This window comes from Dermacentor variabilis, chromosome 2 (genome assembly GCF_050947875.1).
Source record: "Dermacentor variabilis isolate Ectoservices chromosome 2, ASM5094787v1, whole genome shotgun sequence".
Classification (NCBI taxonomy): Eukaryota; Metazoa; Arthropoda; class Arachnida; order Ixodida; family Ixodidae; genus Dermacentor; species Dermacentor variabilis.
The window spans coordinates 138,819,566-138,836,548 of NC_134569.1; the positions used below are offsets into that span (position 1 = coordinate 138,819,566).

A 16,983-nucleotide genomic window follows, 5' to 3' on the forward strand; every position below is an offset into this window, starting at 1 on the left:
TTTACTGCGAGCTCCTTCGTGTTAGCACGCTGAACGGAAGGTGCATGTTTATCTCCCGCCCTTGACGCAGGTTTCGTCGCAAAGCACCGCGAATTTTCTATTTGCACGTGTGTTGTAAAACAGCCTGCATGCAGCTACCATAACGTAGTGCAAATGTAGAGTTTGCATGTGCTGGAAAGCCGGCGCACGCCAGGACGCTACGCTCCCCCCTTCTCTCGCGCACAGCGCGAAACCGACCCTCTCACGTAGCCGACGGAATTCGCCGCCTTTACGACTTCGGTTACGAGTAGTGTGCGGATGGCGCACAGATGAAGGTCACTACACGTACTGCATGAACCGGGAAGCTTTTCACGCGTTTAAACCGTCTTTGTAGATTGCCGACAGCTTTGGACAGCGCACAAATGCCGACGCTCGCATCCCCGCTTACGTTCCACGAGGAGGCATGCAGGAACACAACATTACAGTTATTTGACCGGAAACGAGCTCACTAGATCGGCGAAAGATCGGCGAGATCACTAGATCGCTTTGCAAAAAATAAACACGAGGAGATCCCAAGACTTCGCTTTCGTTCGCGTCGAAAGCACTGCTCGCACCAGGATCGTTCGCTTTTTCGAGAGGCCGGCTCTTCGCAATCGGCTCGTACATGTAGGGAGTAACGCCGAACTCCTCAGAAAAACGCAGTCTCTCTAAATTTTCCATTACCTCTTAATTTTCCATTACAGCACCAAACTACCGGGCACCGCGCTTCATGTGTAGCGGCAGCGGTCGGTCACTAGAGTTGACGTCACGAGGCGCCCGACCAATCACAGGCGGAAACGAGACGCGCGAGCTGGGCGTGTCCGCTGCTGCACTTTTCGTCGAAATAAAATATATTTGCGCTTTCTTTCCCTCAATTTCGATACGATATTCGAATTCGGAGGGTTGAAAACCATTATGTACACATGTTCACTCATTTTTTCTGGAAAACCTTTCAGCTTCCCTTTAAGGCAATGTTAAGGTAGGGGATGGGCGGTTATGTCGCACGACAAGAGCAAATGGCTCTGCACCCTCTCGGCAGAGGGCACATTGACTTGAAGAAGCGTCAAATTTAAACCGTAAGGCGATTTAATACAGCTGTGGTTTGAATAGTAATTGCAGAGCCAGTGTCATACAGTCTGTTTACACGCGCATGTTTTTGCGAGGCAGCAGGGAAGGAGAGGGAGTGTATATGCCTGTGGAATGTTGTGGGTCAGCGCCAAAATTTGGCCCGATAAGATTCAGTACACGCGAGACTGCGTCACACGGCATCGGTGCTGTTCGCTAAGTGCGTCACAAAGCCTGATGCGGCGAGCGTTCCCAAAAACTACCGACATAAGTTATAATAATGTTGGGGCTCATAGAAAGCGTCGCAAACATCTCCCAGTACGACTCATTAACTCAAATAAGCTACGCCAGGATGGCCGAGCTTTTTTTCGCCAGCTGCGTCACAAGTCTCGGTTCCGTGCCGTAAAAGCCAAAATTGCTTGAAATGCGTCGCAGAATGTGAAGCAAAATTTCTCACCTTGCCATAGTACAAAAGTGCAGTGGTGCCGTGTCGGAGTGCAGAAGGAATGCAAGAATACGCTGGGAGCCCACCAAGCCCGCTACATATGAAATAGACGGGTGACCGAATAGGTGAACTTCACATGCGCAACCCGCGTCGCTGGCTTCGGTGGCCTGTTTGGCTCATGACGCAAGCAGATTTGTCGCGCCTGGCGTGCCATTAGCTTGTAGCTACGTAACGCAAGAAAAATAAGTTGAAAAGTATACGTTCATTTATGCGCAAATCTTTTTAGTTCTAGATGGAAAGAATAAAAAAGAACTGTCTGTAAGTTAATTTCACATTCCTGTTTTTTGCGATGTTCGCGTCAACTGACGGATGGAATCAACACTAGGCGGGCCGTTTTTCCTGTTTGAAGTTTTCGTCCGAGTGTCCCCTCTTGTTGAATTTCTTTCTCTGTGTTAAAACTTTGAACGGCTTGCCTTCGAAAAAACACCCTTAATAAAAATCGAAGGCGGTCTGGCCACCAGGGGCCCTATAACGTAAAACTATTCCAATATGTTTCTATTCCAATCTCCTGACGTCAAATTTGCGCAACCACCAACGCAAGCACCGGGCGGTCACCCGCAGGGTTGTTTGAACAGACCAATCAAACGCTCTCCTCGTTCATAGGAGGTCACTTTTGTTTGCTTGAAAAACGAATAACATTGCCTACACTGAGCGGCTTGTCGTATCTAATTGGCTGACAAGAAGCGAGGAGAAGGCTCAAGTGGAGAGGGATTCGATGGGGCCGAGCCACTGCACTGAAAGTCGATAACCGGATGAAGAGGGGGTGCCGGCGTCTACGATTGGTCGGCTTTCCCTTACTTAGCTTGCGGTGGCTAGTCGAAAATCGCGGCGGCATGCAACGGAAGCTCAAGAATGACGCTAAAACGGACCCTCACCAAAGAAGAGTTGGCAGAATGAGGGGGTAAACGTGCCGAAAGTGCTCGAAAACGTTACACGGCCACGCAAGAAGATTTATTATACGCAAATACACCCCTGCTCTCCGGCAGGTGCGAGTAGCCAGCGTCTGAGCGACCGGCGGCAGCCATCTTTTATTCCTTTGGGAACGGGGCAGCCAGCGGCTATTCCGAAGAAAATTAAGTTTTGTTCGGCATATTAATGCATCTTTATCGCGTACACGTCACTTTGACTTGGTAAGTTCTTGCGGTTTTGTGACATCGCGTGGCAGGCAGGTGAAGTGGGTGCAGCTCGAAAACTTTTTACCAATAGCCGAGGGCTAATGGCGAAAAGGGGTCGAATCAGAAATAACTGTTTTTCTTTTTCTGTCAAATCATGCATAATCAGTGTGTACACATCATATCAGATGGGGAGGTATATCGGTTTTCGTGACGTCGCGTGACAGACAGGTGAAGCGGGGGTGGTCGAAAAAAGTTTTTGACCAATCGTGGAGGGCTGATAGCAGAATTTGAATAGAATAGTTTGGAATAGTTTTACGTTATAGCGCCCCAGGAACGTGCTCAAGAAGCCATACTACTGACATCACAAAAGGCTTGCTGCGGTTAGGTTTACTTTACAGACGTTGTTTTTCTGCGGCAGTTACGCTTTCCAAGAGCTTTTAATTTGAAAGTATGTGTTCGCATAGCTCTTACAGAAGCATGTTTAATCAAAATATCTTGGCTGGGCTAGATAATCTCGGGGAAGGGCTCCGAACTACTCATTTTCTTTAGCAATTTAAGAACAATAATTGAAAATATAATTAACGTCGCTTCGTTAATTACGTAGACAACGCCTCAACTGACTACGTATTTAGAGGTGACCAATATGAACACTGGAATGATAAAATGATGTCACCAAGGTTTATATTGGTATAATATCTTTATTTTGTACAGTTAGAACAGCCGGTGTATTGATGGTGCAGTAGGCTTCTTATGAAGCATGTGTGAAAGCTTCGACAGGTCTTTTTCCACAAATAAAGTCGGTGAACTTAGTGGAACGCCATGGGAGACACTCAGTTTGCGTTTCAACAAGACGCTGCTCCGCCTACTTTCGGCTTTTTAATGCATCTAACTCTAATTGGGACCTCAATTTTTGTGTTCAAATTGTCCGTGAAATGTTTCTGCACCGTTCGAAATTGGTTTTGGCCGTAAGTGATCAATATTTTCCCAGTTAAGGACTTTGAAACTTCTTCGTTTGACTAGGTCGAACTAAGCCTGACGCAGTCGGTTCGGCGTCCGCGGATAGGCATAGGCACGAATACGCCAAGCAGCCTTATGGCGGCCTCCAAGCCGACTACTAGGCTTCCCCGCAGGCTCAACCTGCCCTTTACGAGCACCGCACCGTGTACCGTGCGTACTTCAGTGGAATTCCAAGAAACACAGTCCATGGAATTTCCTTCGACCAGCCAGAATGCGACAATGTCCTACTGCGCCACATCAGCATTGGACGACCCGTTCGAACCTGACTCGACGACAGAAGAACTTGACGAGCGTAGAAGCGGTATGAGGAGCGGAGAACCACTATTCAACCACCCGCCAAACAACAGCCGAATACTTCGCAAGCACCAGGACAACGCTGTAAGCGTCGCCGGTTGCCACCACTCCCCAAGAATGGTTTTAAGATCGTGCTTCGGCATTTCAAGCGACTTATTGTCAAAGACTTGACTAATCACCAAATTTCGAAAGTAGTGGTGATGGCCTGTCAAAGCCAAGTCACGGATACGCAATTCCTGGTCAGGCTTACACCAGGCTCCGTCATACTTGTTTCTACACATCTCCAGCAAGTCGCTGACCGGGTGATGTGATTGACCCACGCAAGCTGCGGACGGAGTCTTGCGTGGCGTAATTCACGGAATCGCCCCAAGACGCCCACCGAAGAGTTGATGGCCCACTTTCGTATACGGACTCAAGGGGTAGAGATTCTTCAGACTCGGATGCTGGGTGACACCAAGACTGCGGTACACACCTTTAGCAGTGAGTACACGCCCAAATATGTATACTACTACCGAGGGGAGACGCCCATGTTAACCCTACAAGGCAACGACACAGGTATGCCGTGTATGCTACCGCACCGGCCACCGGTCTGGTGTGTGCCCCACCCCTAATAGTCTGCCACACGTGTAGCTCCCAAAACCCAAAGGAAGGGCACGACTGCACCCTGAAATGCGCCGCCTGTGAGGAAGCCTGCGTTGCTGACGCCAAGGGATGTAAATTTAATGTCCCCTCAAGCCTATAGCCAAGCAACCGGCCGTTCCTGCACAACCAAGACTAAGTCGCAAAGACCAAGCATCCCAGTGAAAACAAGGACGTAGGTGGTTCAGCTATGAACGCGAAACCTCGACGGAGTCGAGTCGTGGTCTCCTTCTAAGACTAGAGCCCCGAAGCCGCGGCAGCAGCCGAAGAAACCCAGGATCCAAGCTACCAAGATGCCTCGAGCTCCACACAACCCCCAACAGGTGAGCTGGGCGCGAGTTGTATCTTCCACTGCCCCTATTACAGGACAACCAGAGCATCAGAAAATTATAGCCGAGAATAGACAACTCAGAGAAACCAACAACACTTTGTAACAACAACTTAGTGCTCTCAGTGCTAGGCTTAGTAAGCTGGAAGGAGCAGCTCATCCTACCAACCACAATCCACAACACCCCCATCAGCCACAGAGGGCATGTTGCAAAGCATACTGCAACAGATGCAGCAAATGCGACAAGAAATCTAACAGCAAAGATCTATGCCTAACGAAACTTATTTGACCGCACGACGTGAAGCTCGTAAGCGCACAGATGCAGGCCCCTTGTCGAACCTCAGAGCTCCCGCATACCGCCGCACTGCGAACGCTAGAGATGTCACCGACACAGAGAGCGTGGATGATGGAAATTAGGCCAAATTCTTCAGAACAACTTGATATTTGGCAGTGGAATTGAAAGCAAGAGCCCTCCAATATATTGCCGAAATTCCCTAAGCCACCCACCTCGCATAATCTGCTTACAAGAAGTGGGCCTCCGCCCAGTAAGGCTATTGGGCCATTATACGCTGTTCAATGCAAGATACCCTCACGTCGCAACGCTGGTACCCAAAAGTTCTAACTGCCACAGCCAATTATTTCTATGACCGCACAGAAACTAATGACCAAACAATCGTGGTTACGCCCCAAAAAAGGAGCAGCGCCCACGCAGTCGTTCTAAGCGTGTACAGTCCCCCAAAAGACAAACACGAAGACTTTAGTGCCCTCCTAACCCTCGCTAAAATTATTCCGGGCACCAAGGACCCGACACCTGATCTCACTTTTGTTCGGGGGGTGGTGGATTCGTCCTGGTCCAATTCTAATATAGATTTTGGTAGCGATCACTACATACTTATGATTACTTTGGTAGTGGCTAATAAAAAGGAGCGCACATTCAGGATGGTTGACTGGGATGCATTTAGGAAACGAAGAGCGCTGAGAAACGAAGATGAGGGAAATGAGTTGACCTTGGAACAGTGGACTAGTCAGCTTAAAAGTGAAGTTGAGGCGTCCACTAAAGAGGTTCAGACCGATATCGACACGGAACACATGGATAGTCGCCTGGCACATTTGTTGGAAGCCAAGCTGTCGATGTTAGCGAGATGGAAGGGTCAGAGATTGAATAGAAGGCTTAGAAAGCGTATAGCAGTGGTTAATCAGGAAATTGAAGACCATTGTCGGGCACTGTGCAAGCAGCAATGGGATGAAGTGTGCAATTCTATTGATGGTCGCATTAAGAGGGGAGGCGCCTGGAGTTTGCACAGACATTTACTGGATGAGACAAACACTAAGTCTAATCAGAGGACTGTGATAGGTAAGCTGGTCCAGCAGGCGTGTCGGGACTCCACGGAGCAGGAGTTGCTGAAGGATTTGGCTGAGAGATACCTTCCGTTGGAGACCTGGCACGATACACCTGACGTGATTTTGGAATATAGTGGGTACGAAAATGCAGCTATGGATGCGGAATTTACTGAAAGTGATATAACGATGGCGCTGCAGAATCTTAATGGCCGATCGGTATCAGGGCCGGATGGCATTAAGAATAAAATGCTGCGGAATTTAGACGATGGGTCAATTGAGTTCCTTACGCGGGAGATCAATTGCCGATGGAAGGAAGGCTCTTTCCCGGAAGAGTGGAAACTTGCAACTTCTGTTCTGATACCCAAACCGGGGAAGGCCATAGGGCTTGAAAATCTCAGACCCATTTCCCTGACGTCGTGTTTGGGGAAAGTCGCTGAGCATGCAAATTTAAATAGGCTAACGCGTTATGTTGAGGGCAACGGGGTCTTTCCGCACTCGATGATAGGATTTCGGCCCGGCCTCTCGACTCAGGATGCTATGATCAGGATTAAGCATCAGATCCTCGACCGGCGGACAAGGGATACTAAGGCACTAATTGGACTTGATGTGGAAAAAGCTTTCGACAAAATTCGACATTCTTTCATTCTACGGGTGCTATCGGACTTGAATATGGGGCAGCGGCTTTTCCATTTTGTCAAGGCTTTCCTTATGGATAGACTGAAATGTCTCAGGTTTGGGGAGATAAAATCAGAAGTCTTTAAATTGGGTTGCTGTGGTACTCCGCAGGGATCCGTACTCCCGCCTATGTTATTCAATCTGGCGATGTCGAAGTTGGCTAATAGACTGGACACTGTCCAGGATATTGCCTATTCTATCTACGCGGATGACATTACTATATGGAGTGTCGGTAGTAGTGATGGAGAGCTTGAGGCTAGGCTGCAGCAGGTGGTAAAGCTTACGGAGGAGTATCTGGGTCTCATGGGGCTCAAGTACTCCACTAAAAAGTCGGAGTTGTTGATCTTAAAATCTAAGAAGCTAAGTCGTAGGCCGAAGGGTTGGGTACCGGAAGTTGAGCCTTGCATTAGAACTCAGGGAAGGGTCGGTGATACCCAAAGTTGAAGCAATCAGGGTCCTGGGTTTTGTACTTGAAGCAAACGGATCGAACATTAGAACCATTCAGCGTATTACCAAGAAGACGGAGGAGGCCGTAAGACACATAAGAAGGATCTCTAATAGGCATAGGGGTTTAGGAGAAGAAGGTGCGATGCACTTAGTTCACGCATTTATTATGTGTCATTTCTCGTATGTGGCAGCTATGCTAAATTGGAATAGGGGGGGGGGAGAAAAATAAACTGGAAGCATTAATCAGAAAAGCCATCAAGGCTGCGCTTGGTCTGCCTATGACTACGTCAAACGATATGTTGTTACGACTGGGTTTGCATAATACTTTAGACGAAATTGCCGAGGCTCAAAGTACCGCACAGAGGGAGCGGTTGCTAGGTACACCAGCGGGTAGGTATATTTTAGAGTCAGTTGAAGAATCGGTGGCTGTGTCGCACGATAGGGCGCCCCTACACGAGTTGAACGTGAACCTTAGGGCAAATATTATGGCTCGTCCGTTTCCGCGGAATGTGCACCCCGTGCACAATGCAGGGAGGCGGGTCGCGAGAGCTAGGGCTTTGTTGCGAGAGGCAAAGGATCAGGAGGAGCAGTCTGTGTTTGTTGACGCCGCATAGATTAATGGTAAAAATGGTTATTCGGTGGTGGTGGTAGATGGCAAAGGGAGCGTTAGAAATGCTGCTTCCATTTATACCAAAGATCCGGGGGTTGCTGAACAGGTGGCTATTGCTCTAGCACTAATTGATTCAAGAAGAGTTTTGGTGCTTAGTGACTCGCGATCTGCGATTAAAGCCTTCTCGAGAGGACTTGTTGCGGAACCGGCTAACAGACTGCTGCAGGGTAGGGATATCACTTCGCATACCGTTACTTGGTTCCCGGCGCACATGGGGACAGTGGAGGGAGCCCCGCGTAACCTCAACGAGGTGGCGCACAGGGAGGCACGAGGATTAGTGTGCCGTGTACTCCCTGAAGGGACTGGATCTCCCGCTCCTGAGTATAGAGACCAACTGTTAACCTACAACGAAATCACCAAGCACTATTACTTAGGGCGCAGGGCATTCCCGCTGCCACATCCTAAATTAAATAGGCCGCAGGTGGTTACATTAAGGCTTCTGCAGACACGAACGTACCCTAACCCGGTCATCATGAATAAAATTAATCCGGACTGTGGGGTTTCAGTCTATTGTAGTAAGTGTGGGGGTTTGCTCGATTAAGAACACATGCTGTGGCGCTGCTTGGCGTTGGCCGGTGATGGTTCTCGAGGTGAACAGTGGTGGTAGCGGATGCTGCACAGTGAAGTGCTGGCGGACCAACTCAGGGCTGTCCAGAGGGCTCGTGTGAGGGCAGAGGGGCTCGGCCTCTCTGTACCGACGTGGGAGCGGCCCGCATCAGTCCGAGACTGATCCCTCAGGACCTAAATAAAGTTCTTCATACCATCCCATACCAAGGACCAACTAGTGGTGGTCGGAAATTTCGACGCACCCTGCACCACGTGGGCCTATGGTGATGCCGTTCGGGGTATGTAATGCCGCGGCGGCATTTGAACGTATGATGTCTCCTACACGGATTTAAGTGCTATATATACCTGTGCTACCTCGATGCGGTTATGGGCTTTACACCAACTTTTGCCACGCACTTCAAGCGTATTTCCGCAGTTCTTTCTGTTTTACGCAACTCTGGGCTACAGCTCAATTCATCAAAATGTCACTTCGGCCGCGTGCAACTTAGTGTGCTCGGGCACCTAATCGATTCTTCCGGCGTCCGCCACCATGCCGAGAAAGTTGGCCCCGTCAAGAATTTTTCCGTGCCGACTTGGGCCAATGACGCTCGAAGCTTTGTGGGCCTCTGCTCATACTTCCACCGGTTCGTACTCGATTTCGCCAACATTGCATGTCCTTTCATAGAACTTGTCAAGAAAGACGCGGTTGTGAGTGGTCCGGAACAAGCTACTGCATTCGCTGACCTTACCGTGCGGCTCACTTCACCACCAGTTCTCGCCAATTTTGACGTGACCGCCCTAACGGAAGTTCTAACCGATTCCAGTAGTCATGGAATCGACGCTGCTTTGGCTCAGCGCCATCAAGGTTGTAGTCGTTTTATTGCGTACACTGGCCGTCTTCTGTCCCAAGCGGAGCGCAAAAACTTCATTACTGAATGCGAGTGCCTTGACCTCGTTTGGGAAGGCCGTAAATTTCGCCGCTACTTGTACGGCCGGCAGTTTGCAGTTATCAGCGACCACCCTGCCTTATGCTGGCTTTCATCAGTAAATGATCCTATCGGACGTCTCTGTCGGTGGGATATGCATCTCCACGAGCACTCGTGCGCAGTTGTGCATAAATGTGGCCAATTGTATGAAGGTGCTGATCGCTTCTCGCGCCATTCAAACCTCTGTTCTCTCCATAACAATATCCACAGAAATCAATAGCTTTTTGATTTACTGAAAGGTCATGGATGCTGAGCTAACTGCAAGTGAGAGAAAAATTTATTTACAGGAATGAAGAAAGGTGGGGGCCTGACTTAGAGCTAATTGTAATATATTTTATGAAGCAAATAGGTAATTTTCTATCGAAAGGAACTCCTTGACTAACTGCTTTAGAGATAAAAGTATAAAAGTGCTATTTGCTATGAAACACAACATTAGCACGGGGGCTCCAGTCGTTATAAGCGGTAAGCTGAGTGGCATGAACAAGTAACGGATAAGCTACTTCTATTTTACCTCGTCTTGGTAATTAAGGGAAGCTCTGTCAGTACTGGCCCTAGCCATTTAGTGGAGCTTATAGCTTTCAATTTTTTAAGTACTATTAGTCCAACATCGGACCTAGATATGAGTAGTGAACAAAACGAACAAACTAGTACACCACTACCTTTGTGAAATATCACAATGGGACATTAACACAACAAAAATAAAGCATTATCGCTTCAATAGGGTAACACTATACATAATAAGGAAGAGCAATACAGTGTAACACAGCAAGAGCGCAGTCACGCATCACTAAAGAATAGCAACACATTTGCAGTTTAATGCGCTGAAATGATTCAAATACTATCCTTACAAGCTGTGGGCATCAAGGGTGAAAAATAAATCGCGAGTTTCAGCATTTACAATGTGAGCAGGATGGTTCCATTAACGCGCGATTGAAAAAAATGTTTTTGGAACAATTTTTTATGAACTTGGCACGTATGCGCAGCTTGTTCGGTACAGGACTTCTGTGTACTGCTGTTCCACAATATGCTGACCACTACTACTACAGCTGCTGGCCTCATTTGATTGATGTACTTGTCTTCCCGTGCTTTTGCAGATGTTTGAGATCTTTCCACACGCCGTTGCTGTGTTTGACGCGGACGAAGACGGAGATTTAGACTGTGTAGTAGTTGTGCGGCAACACCTTGATCAAAACAGCAAGACAGCTAGCTACCTCTGGCTGGTACCCTCCCTGAACGGACGTCCACCGTGAGTTGTGTGGTTGAATTTGTGTGTGTATTGTGAGCGGTTTATCATATGCGCGAGCAGGAAAATAGGAATATCATGGCAGATAATTTTTCCTTAAGCTGAAGCACAATATTCAGAGATGTCGGAATGAAAAATCGAACCGAAGGCGAATGTTCAAGAGAAAAGAGGTCCGAATATTTCTGTACGACTGCAAAAAATGTAATCGAATCAAATACGAACATTCGAGAAGAATGAGCTCTAAATATCGCATATATCCAATATTTAGTCATAGTGAAATATTCAGATTTCGAAGACGGCGTTCGGCAAAAATGACTTATTGATGTTATTTGTCACATAATGCCGTTTTCACCGAATCTTTAAATGAGCTGAAAAGCCTCTCAACGTGGTTCAAAAAGTAAGGCCCCAACTCCCGGACGGAATTATCGTAAATAAAGGAAGGTTAAGCTCATCGGTAAGACTAGCGTATATAGTGCCGTTATTTTATGTGCTGCTCTAGCACGCTGCTTGGGCGCAACCCTTACTATAGTTTGCGGAGAAGTCACCTCCGGACTGTGAGTGACCGTATTAAAACCGATTGGCTATAAGCAAAGGTGATCATATCTGCAACACCACGACATCGAAAGTAATGCAACAAATAAACAACACGGTACTAGATATCTGTGGTAGAGTGTGGGCTCTATGAAGGAGCTAAGCGCAATTCTACAGCACCGTGCATTGTTTCAACGGAATCCACGCATAGTGGGGACGGGAAAATTGTAGATTGCTTTCCCGACCTAGAGACAACAAATTGGTGGGCTGCTTATAGTGAAACATGCTCATTTAACGAAAAGAGCCACTGTGAATAAGCGGTCTACTCCATGCGTTTGTTCAAAGACAGGCGCGTCTGCTCAACAACCGCGGTTCTCTTGAAGCAAGAGTCATTGGGAAGAGTCTTCACTTGTACCAGTCTTTCCCCTGTAGTATAGAAAAAGCTTTTGCTGTTTCTATGGTATCCGAACGCAAGCATTATTTGACAATTCCTTATGCCTACTTGTGTAATCCAATACAAATTCAGGAGCAAAGACTTTTCGATTGGTATTTAAGGCTTTCGATACGCTCGCATCCCTAACAGAAAGCCAACTGTAGGTGAAATTAGATGGTATTTTATTTGTTTTATTTAACTGTAGACGTAAAAAATTACCGACGATTACGTTACTTCCTAATGCGAAATTTGAGCGCAGCAAATAAGCTGTTTCACCTTTTCGATAGATTGAGGCAAAGAAATCGAGCAACACATGTATGCGCTATCACAGAATTTTTTTTTATTTTTCACACGTATTCCTTTAACAAAGACTCCACTAACAGTTCTTGACAGTCATGAAGGAAGCTTTGTGGTCGGAGAAATAGACTGATATATGTTCGACTTGGTACACCAATGCTTGATTCTCAAAGACGAGATCTATACAAGTGCCTCGCGAGGTTGTCACAGCCGTGGGACGCGTTACGAGCGAGAGGAACGGGATGTTCTCCCGCATAAGTGTTAGGAAATTGCTGTTTGTCTTTATGTCAAGCCGCCACCGATCTGGCTCTCTGATTGCCACCGCACAGGGCGAACGGCAGCGGCAATTTCGGCTCGGGCGGTGCACATATACAGATCCGCCGCCACCGATCTGGCTCTCTGATTGCCACCGCACAGGGGTTGCATTGGAGGAGGAGCGAAGAAAGGAATTAAGTTCGAGCCGGCGCTTTGACAACCGGAGACTCGCAGGAAGAGGGGGGAGGGGGGCGGCGTGTACACCCAGCGGCAAACGATGGGGGCAGAAGCGCGCGCAGCAAGCGGACAACACGATAAAGGGAGGAGGGAAGAGATAGCAGCGACTGACTGATGCCGCTGACGCCGATAGTGAGTCAACCCCAGCTGCGGAGTTGGTTTCAGGGACAACGAATAACCGGCGCGTCGGCAACTGAAGAGCACCCTATCCGCCACACAAGAACAGGGGGGGGGACCCTTTCCTCCTCTTTCTGCATGGCGGCGACGGTGTTCTATGCAGTCACGTTATCTTGACTCTCTAGCGGCGTCAGCGGCATCCAGCGGTATCAGTCGGTCGCTGCTAGCGCTGGGGGGATGAAAGGGGGGCGGAGCTGGTTACGAGGCCGACGACGACGCGAAACCCAGGAACGGACGCCAAAGAGCTGCGCTCTAAAATTGGTAGCTTTGTCCGAAGGCGACATATTGCAAGCGATAGCAAGGTTTAGCGTTGCGCTAAAGGCATCAACGAGCGCTGGCTGATGATGAGTGTCGCCAGCTGCGTCGCAGGCGTCGCACTTCGATTGCGTGCGCAATGAGACCAAAGAGAAACCATTGGTACTTTCAGTAAGAGCTCAAAGAAAACGTTACACATATTTTACTCGAGGTTAACTCCCCGTTCCACTCATAACAGACGCACCATCGTGTAGTATGCGCAAAACAGCTCGTGCCATGAGCGGATGCGTTTTGATCGAGCGGCCTTACCAGAACGCTATATATACTCTGGCTCCGTAAGAGCCGGTTCAGGGGAGCACGAAAGTACGCCGACTTGGCCAAACGTAAACAACAAAACGAGAAATTGAACTGCATTAAAGAAAAAAAAAACGACTGGCCGCAGATGATCCAAAACTGCCTGTTCGTCCACTTTCGTTTTTCCTTGCTGTCTTCGCGTTTAAATAAATCTAACTTTTGATTTCCCCTATGCTTTCCTGGCTTCATTGCTAGATGCCTTGTCGTGGTTGTGTGCGCGCCCCGATCATCACAACTGTCGGACATGATAGACAGAGGGCCTGATATACGCGTCATACGAAAACGATGTCGACAAGAAATTCATTGGCTTAAAAGGTGCATTTGCTTTTTGTTCAGTATAATATAAAAAATGAAAAAGACAGCAGAGTTTTGCAACCTTGCAGAATTACAGACAAATTTCCAGCGAAGGAGTTTTTTTTCAGCAGGTACAATAAGGATTTAAATGACCCTTAATTAAAGCACATACTTTCAAACATAGTACGCTTAAAAATTTGCCCGCGTATAACACCTTCGAGTATTTGATAAGAAATTTTCTCGAAGACCGCAGTACATCCGCAAACACTTTACTTCGCCAGAACTTTCGCCAATAAAATGCTCCTTCTCTACTCCTCCCACTTTTTTTAATCGAAATTTGATCTTTGTTGCGCTCGTAGTTCTCCCAGGGCAGCGTTATTAATTCTGCGCTGTTTGTGAAACACACTTATGACGCTACAGATTGCTTGATTGTGTAATTTACTGCTAAGGTCATAATTAGTGCACCAATTTCGAATTTCGCATGCACGTTACCCATAGCCTGAAGCTGCTTATAACCCACACACTTTCGACTATGCCGACACATCGTCCATAGCGGGATCCTTATTATCGCTAAGCATAAACAACGCGCTACGTTCAATTCCTTGAGGACAACGGCGAAACCAAGTACAAACATCGTATATAACGCATGAAGATAGAGAAAGAACGAGGGCTTAGTAGTTACTTGTGATGCCTGTAATTAAGCCGCAGGCGGGAATGATTTATAGCTTGTTATACTTATTGTGTTTCTCCTTTGCAATGCATTTGAGCTGCGTGTCTTACATTGTTGTTTTAGGATTCTGCAAAATATTGAGGATAACGGCAGGAAGGCACTCTGGAACGCTTGAATAAATAATTTTCTGCAATAGGTTTTGTTAACCTACACAGAATAAAATTACCGTTCGTCATTCACAATACGCTTCCGGTTACTACAGCGAACTATAAACAACGTGCCTCGCATAGTTCACCGAGGAGCACAGGAAACACGAACTACACGCTTTGTGTATGGCATGAAAACTGCAAAGAGAGGAGTATTGAGTAATTATTTGCAGCGTATATAATTAGGTTGCTTTCGGCGCACGTGTCTTGTAGAGTGGCGTACCATTATTTGTAAATATGAAATATTTGCCAATTGGGTCCTTCAGAGAAACAGGAAACTTTGCAGAGTTTTCCTTTCGGCTCTAAACGAACCGAAAAAGATGGTTTAGCAATTTGCATTTTAGTGCTAATCAGCGCTCACGCTAGAAATCTTCTCTGCATATGGCTCCTAACAGTCCCCGCATTCCCTCGAAACGAAAAATTTGTGAGGGATCTGTAATATCTAGACAACAATGAAAACCATTTTATAACGTTATTTAGCGCTTCTAGTGGCACTGGGTGTAAAAAAAAAATAATTCATGAAAAGAAGCCGCTTCTTGGCGCGATTCTGGATTTTAGAAATGAGGGACAGGTTACAACGGCGGAGCTTTATACGTGTGACGTGATGATCAGTATCAATTAGTATTTTGAAGCGAACATACTGCGCTCTCACTTCGCACCGTATAGAGTGCTTGCAGTTTATGCGATCATACGTTTACTGTAGTGACGTCCCATGATTAGCGATACTCGGCATCTTCCAAGCTTTTCGGCACCCGCAGATGATTCATTTATGGTATCTAGACTTGAACTTCTACCACAGACCTTTCTTAAACTTTTGTGGCTCAACATCACTGGGACCTCAACTATTGGGTTGTAGAATGTGACGGACGAGCAACGCTAAGCAGAAAAGAGCAGAGGAGCTGAACTCTACCAAAAATTTTGGCCATTTTTGTGTGACATTTGATTTAGCCACGTCAGAGGACAGTGGTCGGTCTCGAAGATGAACTTCGCTCCGTACACGTAACACGACAACTTCTGGGCGGCCCAAACTAAACAAGCGCATTCCTTCTCTGAAGCGCTGTAGGCTTTCTTCGTTATTATATTTAGTTTACGGCTGGCATAGAGGATAAGATGCTCCTCGTTATCGTCGCCGACCTGACTAAGTACCACGCCCATGCCTATGTCGCTTGCGTCTTATTGAACTATGAATTCCTTTGTGTAGTCTGGCACGCGAAGCACAGGACGAGAAACTAATAGCGTTTTCAAACTTTGGAAAGCGTTCTCCTTGTCCTTATCCCAGTGTACACTACTCGGTGCTCCCTTTCGGAGGGCGTCCGTTAATGGACTTGCCATTTGCGAGTAATTCGGAATGCACCGTTGATAATACCCGACAAGTCCCAAAAATGAACGAATGTCTGTTTTCGTGCGCGGCTGAGAAAATTCTTCAAAATGGTAGCTATTTTCAGCTCGGTCGGCCGTCTCGCGTCGTGGCCAATAACATGGCCCAGATAAGAAACCTGCGAACAACCAAATCTACACTTTTCCGCTTTCATTGTTAAGCTGGCTTCCCTCAACCGTGAGAACACTCGTTTGAGGCGCGATATGTGTTGTTCCCAGCTGTCCGAAAAAATTGCTACATCGTCAAGATATGGCAAGGCGAACTCCTGCAAGTCTTTTAGGTCAATATCCATTAACTTAGCGAAGCTAAACGGCGCGTTCTTCAGCCCGAAGCTGAGTGCGAGAGGGCGAAAAGTGCCTTCAGGCGGGATGAATGCGGCATAGCGGCTGGCACTTTCTGAAAGGGGAACTTGCCAGTACCCCCGCACGAGATCTATAGTTGAAATGTATTTAGCAGCGCTAACTCTTTCAATTCATTCCTCAATGCTGGGTATCGGGTACAGCTGATCCCTAGTGATGGCATTTAACTTCCTGTAGTCAACACACGGACGAGGGTCCTTCTTAGGGGTTTCTACCAGTATTAGCGGTGACGTGTAGTCACTCTCAGCGGGCTCAATAACTCCCAACTCTAGCATGCGCTGTACCTCTGCCTCCATAATTTCTCTCTGTCTTGGAGACACTCTGTAAGGCTTTGATCTTACGGGTTCGGTTGATGTCAGATCTATTTCATGCGTTCTTAGTTCGGTTCTACCTGGCCGATCGCTGAATCTGTCGAGATATTCCCCTAACACCCCTTTTAGCTAATCTAGCTGCTCGGGTCTTGGAGCGTGCGAGCTTACCGAATGTTTTGCTACTTCTTCTAGGCCGATTTCAGAGTTGGAGGTCGCCCTATACTCTTTAAACTTGGTACTAGTGCCATCCTGCTCTTTGATGGTATAGTTAACGACTCCGCTCCGCTCTATATACGGCTTCATCAAATTGCAGAGATATATCCTCACCTCCTTCCTG

The 16,983-nt window shown here is 47.4% G+C and overlaps 1 protein-coding gene across 1 annotated transcript in view; it reads left to right on the forward strand.

Annotated features, from left to right (window-relative positions):
• Positions 1-16,983, forward strand: part of LOC142570994 (uncharacterized) — a 119,064-nt gene that overhangs the window by 83,881 nt on the left and 18,200 nt on the right. Inside the window, exon 2 of the mRNA XM_075679288.1 lies at positions 10,741-10,892. Coding sequence (XP_075535403.1) covers positions 10,741-10,892 — 152 coding nt within the window. The remainder of the gene's footprint in view (positions 1-10,740; positions 10,893-16,983) is intronic.